The following is an 18706-nucleotide window of genomic DNA, read 5'->3' as shown; positions in this document are numbered from 1 at the left end:
AATTTGATGTAGAGTACAGCATCTGGTCTGAGGACTAACAAACTGACCCCCCCACCTCTTCAATCTCTGCAGCTATGCTGACAGAACTCCTGTAACGAGTCACATGACATTTTGGAGGGAAAATGACAAGAAGTACTCAATTAGGACATTTAGGGATGTACGTAGTTACCATGCGGTGTACTCACTTTTGTTGCCAGGGGTTTGGATATTAATGGCTATATTTTGAGTTATTTTGAGGTGAAAATAAATTAACTCGATTACATAAGCTGCACACAGACGACTTTTCATTGTGTCAAAGTGTCATTTTGTCAGTGTTGTCCCATGAAAATATATACTTAAATATCTGCAGAAATGCGAGGGGTGTACTCACTTTTGTGATACACTGTAAATAAATAAACTTGACAACGCAAAAAATCCAGTGCACAAGGCACCACTGAGTTCGAGTATTAATATTCACGGAGGATAAAGAGTCTGTTAAGGTCTAATACGCTTCCGTATCGTGTACACTGGTTAAAGGTACCAGTTGCCTAAATCCCAGAAAGTCAGCTGGGATTCAGCCCAAAGAGAGGCTTCCCAATCAAGCTATCAGACAAGACATCCATCACTATACTGTGGGGTTGGGTAAATGACCTTCATACAGCCCCCTACTTCAGTTTAGACACTCTTGGGTTCTATTATGAGGACATTTAGGTAGCAAGAGTGCATCCTCTGGGTTATATTTTTTTACTCTAAGCTTTATACAGGGTGGAGAAAGAGAATAAAACAGGAATACAGGAAAAAATGTGCTGAGATGGGAAGGGTGAGTTGGCAGGTGATGAAAGCCCAGTAGAAAATTAAGATGGAGTACAAAGTTACCAGGAGAGGAAAAGGGAAGAAGGTTGAAAATAGCTGGAAGAGCGAACATAGAGGGTGAGCAATAGGATAGAAGCAGACAAATTGCTTTTCAAGGACTCTCTAACACCTCAGTAAGAAAGCTCTAGCACAAAAACCAACAGTGCACCTGTGATGGCGAAGACAATATAAGGGTAATTTCCAGAGAGAAAAAGGAGACATCCATCATAGCGGCAGCGCATCAGTGAGTTTAAGCGTCGCTGAATATGAAAGCATGAAGCTCTCTGACTTGTTGGGGAGAAGAAAGCCAGCTTTTTAAGGAGGCATCGCTCGCCAATATCCTCACGCACAGATGAGCTCACAAATGGAAACATTTGCACAGCCAAGGACTGGTTTAAGGCAAAAGGCAAATAAAAGCAAACCCGTCTAAATCAAATGCCAACACGGATGTTGAAAGAGTTTTGAAAATATCTTTTGTTAATATAAATTAATCTTTTTTTTCTTCTTCTTCTTATTTTTATACCGACTTCCTGTCAAGATGAACAAGGTGAGCGCTGTGGTCTTTAGGACAATTCGACCAAGTGTTTAAGATGTGTATAAACGCATTCAGTTAAGAGGTTACAGATAGCTCAGATCACAATATGCATGGAATTAAAATCAAGTCCAAACAGTGGAACAAATCAATATTACGACTGATTGGAATGCCTTAATCCTCAGTTGACAGGGCATTTACAATGCTTTACTGATATATATACTGTATAATAGAAACAACCATTGCACACAATCCTTTGCTGAGATTAAGGGGGGGGGGGGGGTGATGACCCCCTGGTGGCCGAAAATGTCATTGCACGTAACTGACTTTCTTATATATGAATTTAAAATTAAGACTTTGCTGGGAAAATGTTGTCTATAAAAGTTGTAAAGCAATAAAACAAACAACAAAAATGAATGAAAATAACCATTTTTTTTTTTTATATAATCGGTCACAATTATTTTTAGAACAGATCATGTGACAAGCACTTTATTATAATGGGTCAAAATTATTTTTGGAACAGATCATGTGACAAGCACTTTAGAGACAGTCATTTGCTTCGCTTAGCCAAAACCACCTGAGGGCAGAACATGCAAGATGGATATTCGTAATTTTTTCAAACCACAGCTTTCAATAACAATAGCGATAGCAACTAGTGAGTGAGAACCAATGATTGAAGATGTGGACCGTGAAATGCCAGAGAGCACCGGCAAAATGTTGAGCAGAGTTTCCGTTTGCCCCACTAAAGACGTTAATTGTACTACAGAGCCACCACTGGGCGTACAATATTTAATGGATGACGATATTGGCCAAGCATAGCTTTCCTAAGCAGCCTGATTTAGAATTCCCCTCCGAATGAGGGGGAAAAATGCTAATTTTCAGCGTATTATCATATTCATGGCTGGAATATTGAGTCAAAAAGGATGCAGTGTCAACTTCACCAATAGATAAGACAAAAAAACGCGCGCGCTCACACACACGCATGCACACACACATTTGGGATGCCTGTATGTACGAGCGTGGGCTAAGCTGCTATCGGAGCATATATCTTGTAAGTTCAATTCAATGCTGACACTGCGTTTCGGGGTTATCAACATGTTTTGCCCCTCCCTGCCATAAAAGTAGAACTCCGCCTATGACCACAATGCTGGTAAACTTGTACGTATTGTAAGTTATACCAATAAAGACTACTACATAAAGCTAGACCACTTGCACTATACCGTATTGGCCCGAATATATGACGGTGTTTTTTTGCATTGAAATAAGACTGAAAAAGAGGGGGTCATCTTATATTCGCGGTCTAAACATTATACCCATTCACGATGCTAGATGGTGCCAGATATCATTAAAACGATGTTCTGTCATGACAGATCTCAGCTACTCTCCCCATTGACGACGCTAGATGGCGCCAGATATCATTGAAGCGATGTTCTGTCATGACAGATCTCAGCTACTCTCAAGTTTAACAAGTTTGCATTATTTTATTGCAATGTTTTTCCTTATTCAGATTTGTTTCAAGACTACAGTTAGTTAGACTTCACTTTGATGGTGAATGCAGTTATTGCAATTTTGTTGTTTTATCACAATAGATTGGTCTATTTGCATTTCAAAAACCAGAAGCCATTCATTTACGGATGTGATTGCACTTTGGTTTACATATTTAAATGTTCAGATATTAAGATTTGAATGAGGTAAAATAATATGCTTTTTCTGTCAAATATATCGTTATAATCATTTGTTTCGGACGTACTGTAATTATTTTCTGTATAAAAATTAATTTGGTGTTCAAAAAGTGTTTTTTCAAACTTGATTCTTGAAAAAGAGGGGGTCGTCTTATATTCAGGGCCGTCTTATATTCGGGCCAATACGGTATGTACAAATACAGAGTGTTAATTATAAAAATCTGTCTGTACAAAGATAGCAATGCTGCTTTTTTACTGACACTATCAGTGAGGCATTCCTTAAATAGCTTGCATTTGTCTCGAACAGAAATGCATAATTATCCTACAGCAAAAGTAAGGTACCCATCACAGTGCTGTGCAGTTATATTACTGGATATCAGAAAAAAGTGACAAGCTTGAAATGCCCCTCAGGAGTTTGTGGAGACCAAAACAAATGTGGAGCGGATTGAGAACCCTCTTGAGCTGACACTCCTGTTTCCAGTCACATCACAGCTTTGTCTTAAACCATTTTACTTCAGTTGTCAATCAACCCGACTCAGCTCTCCTGGATTTCATGTCAGTACCTGCCACTCACTCCCTGACTTTTTTTCCCACTCCAAAATTTCAATCAGTTCTTGCAAGGACTGTATATTCTAGTTTGGCTTTAAGTGGCTTTGGTTACTTTGGTTCCTTCCACTTCACTGAGCAAATTTAAAAATACTATTTTCAAGGATCCCTGCCACTCATAGGCCTTTAGATGCCTTGTCATTTTTCTCTCCCTTTAAATTGCCCTTAGCCTCAGTTACTATAAAACCATTTATATTTTTATGCCTATCTCACTTACTAACCTTACCCAAAGATGTATACTGAATAATGAAGTGGAAGCCTTTGTTGGACTGCACCGTTCAATAATATGCAGTAGCTAGTCATTGTCCTAACTTCCAATTCAGTGACTGACAGCCAATTAATTTATGTACTAATTGAAATTAAATGGACAAATACTGCTTTGTTACAGTGAGAACCTCAATGTTAATTAACTTCTTCAGTCCCCGTAGCCTCTCTGTAATTGCTCATCTTGTTAAATTTAAAACAGTAAAATGAACCTCTGAATAAAACTGAATAAACACTGATTAGTAACAGTTCACAACCAATACAATGAAGCTAAGAAATTAATTCATGTATCACATGACTCGGCAATTACAAGATGAAGCAATTAGTCATGTACAAATTTGTTGATATACACTATAACAGAGGGTATTAAGATATACAATTTTATGCCACTGAGGTTAAAGGCAGTAAATCATATATGTGAATCTCCCTAATATATGGTCATTATATTGTAAGAGAGGCTGTCATGTGAGGAGACACACACCATTAAGACCTACACAGCTGTGTCTGATCAGACTTTTACACAGCCTGCTGCTTCGTCATGTCAGCGAAGGTTGCAGCTTGTCCTTGTGCATTGGAGCGAGTACTTGCACAGTGGAAACAGGGCCCAGGGCAGGTTATGTGTGCTGCACTCATCCATGAAACTGTAACATAATCAAAAGCTACGCAGTGCCTCACAATTTCTAAGCTGTCTGAGTGACAATTTTGAGGGGAGGTTCATGTGGTTGTTATGTCATGCTGGTTCAGCACAACTGCGTGGTGATATACTAAACTTTGGCACAGGGTAATTCATGTACGTAAGGGATCATTTGAGGGCAAAATGTCTCACTGCCAGCAGTTCTGTTGTACAACAATGATTTTTATGAGGTTCAAGATTAAAACGTCTGTCTTTAAATAAAATGAACATCATGTAGTCTTTGCAGTTTTTACTGATTAGGGATGAGGAAAATTTCAACATACACTGCTGGCCAAAAGTATTGGCACCCTTGCAATTCTGTCAGATAATGCTCAATTTCTCCCAGAAAATGATGTTGAAATGATGCAGCATCATGTGATGCTGCTGTAATTTGTGTAATTAACAGCACCTGTTACTTACCTGTGGCACATAACAGGTGGCGGCAATAACTAAATCACATGTGCAGTCAGTTAAAATGGATTAAAGTTGACTCAGCCTCTGTCCTGTGTCCTTGTGTGTACCACATTGCGCATGGAGAAAAGAAAGAAGACCAAAGAACTGTCTGAGGACTTGAGAAGCAAAACTGTGAGGTACCATGGGCAATCTCAAGACTATAAGTCCATGTCTAAAAACCTGAATGTTCCTGTATCTACCGTGCGCAGTGTCATCAATTAGTGTAAAGCCCAGTGCACTGTGGCTAACCTCCCTAGATGTGGACGGAAAAGAAACATTGACGAGAGAGTTCAACGAAAGATTGTGCAGAACCTCGACTAACATCCAAACAAGTTCAAGCAGTCCTGCAGTCCGAAAGTACAACAGTGTCAACCCATACTATCCGTTGGCATCTGAATGAAAAGGGGACTCTGTGGTAGGATACCCAGGAAGACCCCACTTCTGACCCAGAGACATAAAAAAGCCAGGCAGTAGTTTGCCAAAACTTACCTGACAAAGCCAAAACATTTTGGAAGAATGTTCTCTGGTCAGATGAGACCAAAGTACAGCTTTTTGGGAAAAGGCATCAACATAGAGTTTACAGCAGGAAAAAAAAAAAAAAAACGAGGCCTTTAAAGAAATCACGGTCCCCACAGTCGAACATGGTGGAGGTTCCCTGGTGCTTTGGGTTTGCTTTGCTACCTCTGGCACTGGACTGCTTGACCGTGTGCATGGCAGTATGAAGTCTGAAGACTAGCAACAAATTTTGCAGCATGTCAGGCCCAGCACTGGAGACTCCTATAGTGGCCAGCAATGAGTCCAGACCTGAATCCCATAGAACAACTGTGGAGAGGTCTGAAAATGGCAGTTTCGAGAAGGCACCCTTCAAATTTCAGAGACCTGGAGCAGTTGGTCAAAGAAGAATGGTCTAAAATTCCAGCAGAGCAATATAAGAAACTTATTGATGGATACCGGAAGCGGTTGTTTGCAGTTATTTTGTCTATAGGTTGTTCTCCAAGTATTAGGCTGAGGGTGCCAATACTTTTGTCCGGCCCATTTTTGGAGTTTTGTGTAAAATGATAATGATACAATTTTTTTTTCATTCTCTTTTGTGTTTTTTCATTGCAAGCAAAATAAATTATGATATCACTACCAAAGAATTTGTAATCGCAATCATTTTCTGAGAGAAATTGAGCATTATCTGACAGAATTGCAGGGGTTCCAATACGTTTGGCCAGCAGTGTAATTACTCCCGGATTCTAAAAACACTTATGTCTGGTAAGTTTTATGATAGATTTTAAAAATTGCCCCTGTGTTTTAAAGTGAGTGTGAATAGTTGCTTTGTCTTTTGTCCATATGTGCAGGAATAAATTTATATTTGTCTTGATAGAAATGTTAAAATCACCTGCTGTATTCTACATTGGAGCAGTCTACCATTTAATAATGGCAGATGTGATAAATGTTGAATCATCATCAGCTGTACTCATTATGCCAGCTCCCTGAATCATTGATTTTGTCATATAGTTACCAGATAAAGAGCCCATTTCAGTGAAATATATCTTTTAATCAAAGTAAAGAACCTTAAGTGTCTCAGTGTTCCACTCACTCAAGTCCCTGTTGTATCATGATAATAAAACATGCAGCGTGTCCTGATGTTACCCAAAGGCTCTGGCAAATTGTGTGAGTGCGCTCTGTTTTCGACACACTGCCTGAATAGAAGTCGTTTATTCACAGAAAATGTGCCAAGTTGAGTCTTCTGCAAGGATTAAACAGTTGTATCTCTGTATTAAAATAGTCTTACAATAGTCTCAGATCTTAAGTTACAAAAAGGAAGGCTTTTTAAATTGCCAAATACAAAGTCCCGACCCCCCTGGCGTTGACAAAATCCCTGAGCAACCATATAAGTGGCGCTTATCAGAAGTTAGGCCTGTTAACTAACCTGTGCATTAAAAAAAAAAAAAAAAAAAAAACTATGCAAAGTGTGGAAGATTATTGGGTAGATTTACTGTAGAGTACCAGTACAGTGATCCCTCGCTACTTTGCACTTTGAAATTCGCGCACTCAGTCCATCGCAGATTTTTTTTTTTCAATTAAAAAACAAATTAAAGATGAGCTATCCACAGCCGATCGCAGTCTCACACTAACTCCCTCCCTCCTTCCTTCCCTCTCCCTGCTCTTTGTTTGTCAGTGAGTGAACTGGAGTTGCTTATTAAATTAAACGATGATTGACAGATGGTTACGCTTTGATCTTGCCAGAGACTCGACCTTCAAAGGGCCTCATAAGTCAATCATCGTTTAACTCGTTAAACAGTTGCTGTGGCAACTCATTGTGTGTAAGTGAGCAGCTGGAGCGGATTTGAGTGGACACCCAATGAAACATTTAATAAAGACAAGCATTTTTTAATTGATTTTTTTTAAATGGATTGGGCGTGTACTTTTTTCTTGTTTAAAAATAATTCTGTGGGACAGTAACATGTTTAAAACTTATCATAATTATTACATTTAAAGTGCTTAAAAACCATTTATATATATATATATATATATATATATATATATATATATATAAAAGTTTTTTCAAATTATACTTTGGGCAAAAAGGTTAAAAAAAAAAAAACATGTCGTATATGTTTCTCTTTCCAATGATAGATCTGAATAAGTACATTGAACAAAAAAAAAAAAAAAATTTCAGGGGGCAGGCGCTACTTCGCGGTTTTTCACTTTTCGCAGAGGGTTCTGGTACCCATTAGCTGCCAAAAAAGAGGGATCACTCCACTTGGTTAATGCACTTTATCGACCAACTATTTGTTTACTACAAACAATAAGCTGGACTCGCAATATTAGCCAGGAACACCAGACTCACCGCTGTTCCAGCGAATGAGTCTGGCGATTGTCCCGCGGATCAAATTCCCAGGGTGGAGCAAGCCACAGCAAACAGACAGCGGAGTGGACCAATCAGCAACGGGCGGACGTGACCTTGGTAAAGCGATCGGAGAACGGAGTTTATTCAAAATGGCTAGCGCGAGAGACTGTTGTCACTGACTTGTGTTGATGTGTTTTTGGTCATTTAAAACTTATTTTACCGCGGATTGGAATATATTCTCGGCTCTCCTATTCGCCATCTGTGTTGTTATGGAGACAACATCCGACGCGCAAGAGTGACGTTGCTCGTTAAGAACACGTCACGCAAACAATCGAATCTGATTGCAGGGATGATTTCGTCCGGCTCGAGAGGCCATTAAGGAGCTGGGTCCCAGACTACTCTCACAGTGTTTGAAAAATACAGGGAGAACAGTCTGGCCGTGCCAGGCAATCTCATTACGTCCTGTTTAACGTCTTCATTTGGCATATGGAGCCTGAATGCAATTTCTTTTTCAGCTTTAATTCTCCTTCCCATTTGCTTATACGACCACTTGTGGGTTACCGTTAACAGACAGCTCCTACAGGAAGTTTCTAGCACCAGTTGTCAATTTTCTTTTTAGAAGGATTACTTATTTCCAGTAACTAGAGCTATGCTAGTAACAGAAACATTTTATTAAAAAAAAAACAAAAAAAAACACATTCATTGAAAGCCTTCCAATTTATTGAAGACGCAAAAACACAAAACAGGGAAATGCTAGTCATACATTTGAGGTAGCAATAAAAATTAAAAGAAAGTGTTGCACTGATACTGTAAGTGATAACGATTCCTAGTCATTCAGTTTGAGTCTTGAATGTGAGTATTTTGCTTGTTATTTATACTTTACAAGCAACAGTAGCAAACTTTTATTTTTTTTTTCTTTTACACTTGTGAAACAGTTTTGCAGAAAACATTGCCTGAGAAGTCATCAGAGGATTTCTAACAAATAAGAAATCAAGAACATCCTGGAAGGAAAATGTTTGACCTTGTCTTGACTATAATTCCATCATAATCTCCTGACATTTGAACTAAGAACAGGTCAGTTAAAGCAGCCAAGGTTCAAAGCTCAGCCTCCCTACATTCCAATAAGCTTATCAGCAAGTTCCTTCCTATCTTGCACTACATTGCACAGTCATGTGGCCCCAAGCCAGTTTGGAGATAATTTTATTACGCATAACCTTTATATAGGACCTGCCACTGTTCACACAGCTTGACATAACAGACCACACGCAGCATCAACTAACAACATACCCGTGCGGTATATTCCATCACGATGATGTCAGGAAAAATAACTGAGCTGCCACTCACATTGTGGCAGATGTCGGCTACATTCTATTGGCCAATTTTACAGTTAGTTTGTGGCACTGTAGTGTGCTTTCAGTCCTGTTTTCCACTAAATCACTGTGAACAAGTATAATTGGCTTTATGTGTAAGCGCTTAGATCATGGATGCTCATTGTTTTGTGCTCCGAGATCTGCTTTTCAAGGAGACAACCTTCCACGATCTACCTTAAAGGGAACGACGGATAGAAAGACTTGTAGTTCTTAAAAGATAAACGTTGTTATGAGTTAAAATAATTTAATATTAAAATCCCTCTGCCAGGCTTCCAGAGTATGACTCTTGCGACATAAACATGTAATCTGTTCAGCCCTTTCAATTTGAACCCGAGAGGAAGATTAATGAACATGACACCACTGTCGATATTTCACAAAACTAGCAGTAAAAGCAAAATGAACAGGATAGACGGGACAAGACGAGGCGAGAGTAGGACAAAACCGGTGTTCTGCCAAAATGTACTACACCGTCCGTCTTAAAAGAGGCAAATTTGGAACCCAAAGTACTACCGTGCGCTTTCAGCTTGTTTTGTTCAGATGCATACTGACAGAACATACTAAAGATGCTTTAAAAAAACACTTAAACCTAGTAATATCAAATAAGGGTGGTTCAAATACGCTATGTCAGGGGTCCCCATCTGCCGTACCGGTCCGCGGTGCATTTGCTACAGGGCCGCACAGAAATAATAATTTATTAATGTCCGTATTCTGGCCGAATTAACCCTGTGCCCTTGTTTAACACACCAATATCCCTGTCTACTCTAGATGTAATACTACAGGATTGATTAGAATGTCGTCATAGAAATCCATTGATTGGACTGCTAGCAGTACATCTTGTTTTGTGTATATAATATACTGTATCTATGGGCGCTTGTCCTCAATAATAACGTATTACAAGGCCGCAGGCGCAGCACATTTGTTTCCGGAAATAATTAGCCCCTCACGAGCGAAGATGACTAGAAAACAGACGACTTTGGAGATATTTTTACGGTGAAAAGGGCACCTGACGAGCCAGAAGATGAGCTTACAACTTCGAAGACCCACGAACTGCGAAGGAGTGGATTCGTGACCCGTTTGTGAATAAACCGAGTGATTCGAGCATGTCTGTACAACAGGAGGATTAGCTTGTAGAGATCGCAAATGACGGCGATCTTAAACACACATTTGAAACAAAAACTCAACCGAGGTTCTGGATTAAAGTCATTTCGGAATATCCTGGCATCGCTACAAGAGCATTGAAAACCTTGCTACAATTTCCAATATCGTTCTTTGTGAAGAGGGCTTCTTAATCAATGCTTAACGACAAGGCAACGTCGTTAATGGTGAGAGAGCGGTGTGGAGTTGTTGTGTGCAGCTAACATGGCAGGATGTATCTGAGGAGAACTTTTCTACATGTCCTTCCATGATCAAGCATAAGTTCATATTCCTTTCTTTAAAGAAAGTTTGTAGTGTTTACTTTGGAATCGCTGCATTTGCGGGCATTTTTAACGTTACGCGCATGCGCAGAACCGCATCGTTGCAATTTTTGATGGGTTGTAAAATTTGTCAGAACACCGGTCCGTGAAAAAAAGACCCAAATAACACCGGTCCGTGGTGCAAAAAAGGTTGGGGACCCCTGCGCTATGTGACTAATGTGGTCAACAGATGAACAATCTGCTTTAAAACTACCACAAGAAAACACAATGCTTAAAAAACTATGAGAAGGAAATACATGCAAAAAGTATTTTGAGGCATTGAAAAGGTAATAAAAGACTCAATAAAAACACAAATAGTAAGTACTCACCACATTTAGGCGATGTGCGCATGTGTTGGACGTCTTGCCACGTAGGAAGGAATTGCAGAACACCGGTAGTGTTTTCTTGTGACACTGACAAACTATGTCATCACCCCGAGTGTCCATTGCGCACATTAAACATGGCGCCCTCTGTAGGTCAAAATATGTACTAAATATTATAGATTATAAAATCAATGGCAATATTTTATGTGTTTCTAATGACATATTTTCGTAAAAGAGAACAATGTTGGCTTATTAGAACCTACAAGTCTTTAAGGTTTGCTTTAACAGCAGGGAGTGCTACATAACCATATATGTTGCTCACACAACATATTTACCTATGTACATTTAAAAAAAAAATGTTGCCACAATCTACACACACTAGCGTTGCAATCAACTGGTAGATCGAGATCGACGTAATGAACACCCCTGGCTTAGGTAATGAACCACAAAAGTGTCTCAAGTGAGACAGTGACAGCACAACCTTTAGATACCTAGGAGCTTTATGTTGAAGTGTTGAAAAGATGTTCTCTTTTCCTCTTCCTAGTGTACTTTGCTCGTATTAGCACCCCCCGTTATCATCTGGGGTGGTGCTGCATGTCTGCTGGGAGGCACGATGCAGCCGCACACAGATGTAATCTACACCTCTCAATCTGTCGAACAGCGATTGAATCTCAGCAGGAAGCCAGCTGGAGACATGCTGACACGACTGGCAAAGCATCGCATATGTATGTATCTGCTTTCATGTAACACATCTAGCAAGGGGGTGGGGAGTAAAATGGTTGGGGGTCAATTCTGGTCATGTGAGAAGGGGTAAAAAGGAAATGTGCCTGACTGAGAGATCTGGAAAGGATTAAGATGGCCAGAGCATGAAATGAGGAACGCTCAGGTCATTTCATCACTGTATAGTGCGAACAGGTCTGCCACTTATACGTCACTACCATGGTTGGCTTTCCCAAGAAATGCTAAAGTTCATATACATAAGGTAAATGGTACACTTAACTACTTCTTAATGGAAACTACTATTGCTGTAATGGAAACATGACTAATTGGCTATGTAAACAGAATGCTTCCATTTTATTACTTGTTCTTGTAAGACAGACTATTCAATATAGGTAGGAATTTTTGGGCACCTAATGATTCGATTACGATTCAGAGGCTACGCTTCGATTATAAATCGATTATTGATGACCCCCCCGCTATTAGCTGCTTTTAATGTTTAGTACATTAGTTACAAAAACTGTTAAAAAAAAAAAAAAGCCTCGCAGGCTTAAATAAATAAACATTCAATTAATTTAATGTTGTGAATCAACCGTTAAAGTTGTTAAAATTGCTCCCGTTATTCCATAATTTCCCTTTTGTCTACTTTTGACATGTGAAAGTTTTAAAACTATTTTAAAGATAGATTCAAGTCAATATATTACCGATTTAGGAGTATTTTAGATAAAAATTAGGTTCGCTTGGAAGGTTCGCAACAACTGCCTTGCAGGGAAGTCTATTGCTTTAAGATGGCGGCTGTTTACTAACGCCCGCATCTAGCTTTTTGTACATATGCTGCTAACGGCACCGAGTCTATTTTGCATCTAGTCCTATATAAATATGATATCTTCCGTACCATTATGTGGATGTACTTTGTAGCAGCTGTCTGCAGCAGTCAAGTATGTTGTTGTTGTTTTTTTTTTTATCTCGCCGCATGAGTTGAGCTAGAGCCGTGAGTTGAGCATTGGCATTACCCGAGGGGCCGGGTAATGACAAGCATGATGTTTAGCTACTCTCGCTCCGTTCCTCATTGCGTCCCGAAGACCGCGAGTGTGTTTTACTTCCGCTTTACTTGACATATTTAAATACTCGGAATTTGGATGTTTGTGAATCGTTCTCGAATCTTCCACGGCCGAATCGCGAATAATCTAAGAATCGGAAATTTCGCACACCTCTTCCGTTCAGGCAACCTAAGTTAGAAAATAAAATGCAAAAAATCAACAAACAAACAAATGTCTAAACAGACAAAATTTATAAAATTACAGTATGTTGCTCGGGAGATAATAGGAAATATGAGCATCACTGTTTTTCTTCTACATGAGTAATGATGCTTCGTCGTGGGTCATTTATGGTATTGTCGTTAATGACTTGCATGACCGTGCAGGCAGCACGTTTCTATCATATCATATCATATCATATCATATCATATCATATCATATCATATCATATCATATCATCATCGATCATGGTTGTCTATCATAATGTGGCTTAAGATTGACTGGCGAGCAGTCCAATGTTCTATCTGCATTAGGGCTGCAGCTATCGAATATTTTAGTAGTCGATTAATCGATGGACTAGTTAGTTCGAATAATCGAGTAATCGGATAAGAAACATGAAAAATTAAAATACCTGAGCTGACCCTCAAACGGTATATATATATATTTTTAAATGAGTATCTGTGTACAACAAAAGAACAGTGGACGAACTTACATAGAAAAAGTCTGCTAGCTTAACTCATTTGCTCCTAGAAATGTATAAATACGTTCTATTTTTAAATGCTCCACTGTCCCAAAAACGTATTTATACGTCTTTTGCGTTTTTTTTAATTTTTTTATAAGAAGCATATATAGCTTCCGCTGTATCAGGGAAACAAAGAACAACGCTCCAAGCCCATTTTAAAGCAATAAAACTGGCCACTGGAGGGCAGTTGCGCATTTTGTAAGACGAGGCAACCCGATTCAACAGCAGTGAACGGCCGGGCAGCATGGTCAGAGCGCTGGCGGCATGAAGCCAGGCGGCGCTCCGACCGAACAAAACAACGAGAGGACGCCTGGGACGCCAGGCGCTGGACGACTGTGCAAAACGAGTGAAACCCCCCGTGGAGCGGCTCACCAAGCAGACCCGGCAGAAATGCAAAAATAATCCATCTTTGTGAGACAGACAACGACGACGGAAAAGATTACACTGCTGACGTGGCGACAACGGCGTCATCTCGGCAACAAACCGTCATCTCTCAGTAGTCGTATGTGACTAAATTGTTACTTTGCTATTTAAAGCTCTATTTGTCTGGTTGTTCGTGGTATTTTGTAAAAGGAAAACATTATTCAGATGTTTGGAATGTAACTAATGCAAAAAATAGCTTTGTTAAATTCAAAGTTATGTTTGAAATGTATGCGTTTACAAAAAGCTCATTTTCTCCGTTTTTTTCATCGGAAATTGGAAAATTGCTCAAACTAAGCTATTTTCTAATGCTGATTTCTAAAGAATGGAAAAAGATACGAACTTAATTTTTTCTGCTGAAAGAAGAGAGTCTAATCTTTCTTTTGGTGGGCTCCAAGTTTATATAGCAATAGAAATGAATTTTCTGTGGGCCTTGCAAAATCAGTCAAAATCCAGAAAAAACGGCCGGGAGCGAAGGGCCTTGCACTGGTGAAAATGGCTGAGAGTGAATGAGTTAAATGCTATAAAATGCAAAAGTTTTTATTTATTTATTTTTTTTACATTGCTCTTAACAAATGGTTCAGACACATATTCCCACAAAAAACTTCTAAATATACCTACAAACTAAATTATAAATGCATTAAAAACATTAGCTCAAACAAAAAATTAGCTTACGTTGGTCTTAACAGGAAGCAGTTGGATTCAGCTATGTGAAAAGAGGAAGACCAGGCAGTGTATCCACCCAAATCAATACAACTAAATGCAAACACGTTCAAAATAAACCATTACAACGGCACAAAATAAACCATCACAACGCCACTTTAATTAAACGAATACTCGAAACAAAAACATTTGAGTATTTTTTTCTAATCGAATACTCGAGTTAATCGATTAATCGTTGCAGCACTAATCTGCATCTTGTCTGGTTAGAACGAGTTGTTGAAGCTGTATGTAGCTTCATTTTAACAAGGCAACAATGGATTGATATCACATTTTAAAACAAATTTGTCTATCGTATTCTTAAATTTGTCCCTGTTCTTGGATCACCAGTGACAGAAACATGGAATAAACATGGCAGGATGAAGGTGTGCTTTGCTCCAAGAGCTGCTACAAGAGTGGAAAATCAGTTTGTTTGCTTAGAACATGTCAACAGATGCATCGGGACTGACAGTGTGGTGAGTGTTTCTGTGTTTACTGGAACGTTGAGGCTTTTATCTGTGTCAAGCTCCTGCATTGGAAGTGTCATGGGAGCTCGTCTACTGAGGGCTGGGGGAGTATAAAAGCTAGAAACCTTTGTTCCATGTCTGGTAGCAACACACACCGACATCCGTGAGGCATCATTAGTCGGAGGATGAGCCTGCACTAAGACGCTAAGGCAAACACACACATGGGCGGAAAAGCACCATGCTGTGGACCTGAGCAAACACAGCCATTGCCTCAGAGGTCTGGTGAACCGGATGCACCTTCATTCCTCTGATGGCGTTGACGGATTTACTCAACTCATAAAAAAGCATATTGTGCAATGACTGATTTTGAACAAATATGTGCAATATATGCTCATGCAAATTGGATAGCATCTGCCCTTCATACATGTATATTATTAGTTATGAAACATACACCTTTGCATCTAATGCCCTACAATAGTGCTGAATTAAAACAATTATCAAAGACTGGGATAAAATACTGTATTGGCCCGAATATAAGACAGCCCGGCTTATAAAACGACCCCCTCTTTTTCAAGACTCAAGTTTGAAAAAAGAAGTTTTGAACACCAAATTAATTTTTATACAGAAAATAATTACAGTACATCTGAAACAAATGATTATAACAATATATTTGAGAGAAAAATCATGTTATTTTGCCTCATTCAAATCTTAATATCTGAACATTGAAATATGTAAACTAAAGTGCAATCACATTCGTAAATGAATTGCTTCTGGTTTTTGAAATGTTAATAAACCAATCTATTGTGATAAAACAACAAAAATGCAATAACTGCATTAACCATCAAAGTGAGGTCTAACTGTAGTCTTGAAACAAATCTGAATAAGAAAAAACATTGCAATAAAATAATGCAAACTGGTTAAACTTGAGAGTAGCTGAGATCTGTCATGACAGAACATTACTCCTCAAGTTCAGCATTCACTTCAATGATATCTGACGCCATCTAGCGTCGTGAATGGGTATAATGTCTAGACCGCGAATATAAGACGACTCCCACTTTTTCAGTCTTATTTCATTGCACAAAACACTGTATTATATTCGGGCCAATACGGTACTGCTACAGAATTGTGAGACTTGTTGCTAGATAGAGAAAACGCTTGTTTACACTTGCTGCTGCTAAAGATGACCCAATCAGTTATTACCTCCACTAGTAGGTGAAATCTACAAAATGCGGAGGTTATTGTATTCTGTTCTGTCTGTCTGTTTCTGTGTGCTTGTTTACAAGTTAATTCAAGAATGAATAAATGGATTAACAAACTTGTAGAATCTTTGTAAAATGAAACGGAAGAGGTGATTTCAATTTTGGAGTAATGAAGTCAAAGGTCACAGAGGTTAGTTGAGACGTTTCGCAATAACTTGATAACGTATTAGCCTATTTAACTCAAATTTGCGGTAAAGGTTGAAATGATAAGAGAAAGGGTCAAAGGTCAAAGAGGTCAGAAATACAGCAATGCTTTGAATTTGGCTGCTTAGGCAGAAGTATGCCCTCTCTGAGTGCGCCTTTTACTTGTTAGGTTGTGACGGAGTAGCCCCGTCAGATCCCGAGGGAAACTCGGTGCCCTCAATATAATGCATGAGACATGGCAAACTCGGCGTCTTCAATATAAGTCATAGGACACACACGCGCGCAGGCTCACACCATACCTGTTGATTATTTGCCAGTTCCACTTGTTAGGCATGGCGGGGGTCTGGGGTGCACACTAGGCTGCCGCAACAACATCGTGATGCCACACTCTTGACAAACATTTTTACAAGTATTCATCCTCCATTCACATGCTGGATTGTCAAAATAGAGCGCGCATTTACTTCCTGGTTTTATGTTTTCGGGGGCGGAACGTCAGCGTGTGACGTTACCGTATGGGATGGGTTTTTAGCCCACGTACATCTATTTTTCTTTCTAAATGTTATTTCGGTATAGTAGTACCAGTATTTTGTTTATTGTATTTTTCTTTAATTTACAGTGAAGCTAATATTGAACAGACTGGAGTTGTTGAGCAGAAAACTGGACTTTTTGAGTTAATTGGTTTTGAGGGGAGGGGCCAGGAGAAATATAAGAACAGACCAACCTAGGCTCCCTAGGTCATTTGGAGTCACGCAGTGGTGCTGATAAGGTAACAGACCTTTTTACTTTATTTGCCATACTATGAATGTTTTTGTAAATATGGTGAATTATGGTTTAGCTTTTGTATATGATCACTTTTGCACTTTGTCACAGAACACTGTTGGGAACGTCGTTAATAAATACACTGAAAAACCATCTTACTGCTCTGGTTGCCATTTTTGTGAGCAAGAGCCCCGCCACATAGTTGCTTTTTCACATAAAGCCATAGCTTTGAATAACCTTTCTGCAATAAATTCTTCATAATTGCATTTTATGCTCACTTATCCTTGCCTGATACATACATTTTGTTTTATGATCTTAAACAGTAAATTGGGGAGGCTATACAAAAAAAATAAGGAGGCAAAGTCTTTCACACTGTACTGTAAGCACAATCTTGGAGTCAGCCTCATCCCAAATTCACCCATTTACCAGTGTGAAACGATCTCAACAGCATATCCTCAAACACCTAATCCTATTATGCTAATAGAATTTTAAATGCAATACATTAACAGGTCAAGCTTTTCCAGCTCTCCTCCAGTTTAACACTATCCCTCCAAGCCCAACATACTTAACAAGGTGAATGAACCATACACACTGGTAGGGCAGAGGCAATTTGCAGCATCAAGCTATCTGATAACACATTTCTATCCAATGACAGTTACACAGTGATTAAACAGACATTGTTCACACCAATTAGAGTGCATGAGCGAGGCAGAGCCACTGAAGCGTCAACAAGCAGCCGCACAGTCATGCTCCCAAATGGTGATGATAGGATTTGTTTCACTCTTCCGTCTGTAGTAACGGTTCTGAAAATAGACCACTGGATTCATGTTTGTCTGTTTGCACTGTGAGTTTGAGACAGTCACGCCAAATAATGCATATCCTATACGTCAGCTCCTGAGGATGGACTTTAAAGCCAGCGAAACGAAAAGAACTTACTCCTCTTTCACTCTATGCCCCTCCTTGTCTCTTGACTGGCCAAGCCTAGAGCGACGTGACACAGTCGCACTGTCACAAAAGAGAGCGCCAACCAGCACCAGGCAACATAGCCGTCGGTGAGAGAAAAAGGGTGCACAAAAGCGCAAAAGGACACAAAAGGAGTCAGGCCCTGAAGAGCAGAAGATTCATTTCTTCTTGAGAGCTATTAATCTTTTGAAGCACCAGAATGACTTTGGCTCTTAAGAGGCAGAGAAGAGATTGAGGTTTCTATTACAATCAACTTGAGGCGACATCTCGGGGGAGAAGGGGTTCTGACCACACTGAAAAAAAAAGGAATATTTAAGGTAGATTTAAAAAAAAAAAAGGCAATTTACAAAACAGGTCAAGGTTACAAGACGCTAGTGTTTCACAGTTCTTATGTGAAAATTCACTCGTCTTAGTATGGTTGTAAAAGTAAACGGATAGTGTGACATCATCTTTGCGCACACAGCTTTGGGCG

The 18706-nt window shown here is 39.3% G+C and overlaps 1 protein-coding gene across 1 annotated transcript in view; it reads right to left on the bottom strand.

Annotated features, from left to right (window-relative positions):
• Positions 1 to 16923, bottom strand: part of rybpb (RING1 and YY1 binding protein b) — a 61121-nt gene extending 44198 nt beyond the window's left edge. The window contains exons 1-2 of the mRNA XM_057846502.1: positions 16812 to 16923; positions 11034 to 11174 (exon numbers count right to left, since the gene is read on the bottom strand). Of these exons, the coding sequence (XP_057702485.1) occupies positions 11034 to 11038 (5 nt within the window). The 5' untranslated portion in view covers positions 11039 to 11174; positions 16812 to 16923. The remainder of the gene's footprint in view (positions 1 to 11033; positions 11175 to 16811) is intronic.
• Positions 16924 to 18706: the final 1783 nt, after the last annotated feature.

This window comes from Corythoichthys intestinalis, chromosome 9 (genome assembly GCF_030265065.1).
Source record: "Corythoichthys intestinalis isolate RoL2023-P3 chromosome 9, ASM3026506v1, whole genome shotgun sequence".
In the NCBI taxonomy this organism is placed as follows: Eukaryota; Metazoa; Chordata; class Actinopteri; order Syngnathiformes; family Syngnathidae; genus Corythoichthys; species Corythoichthys intestinalis.
This window is presented reverse-complemented; position numbering and strand designations above follow the sequence as displayed.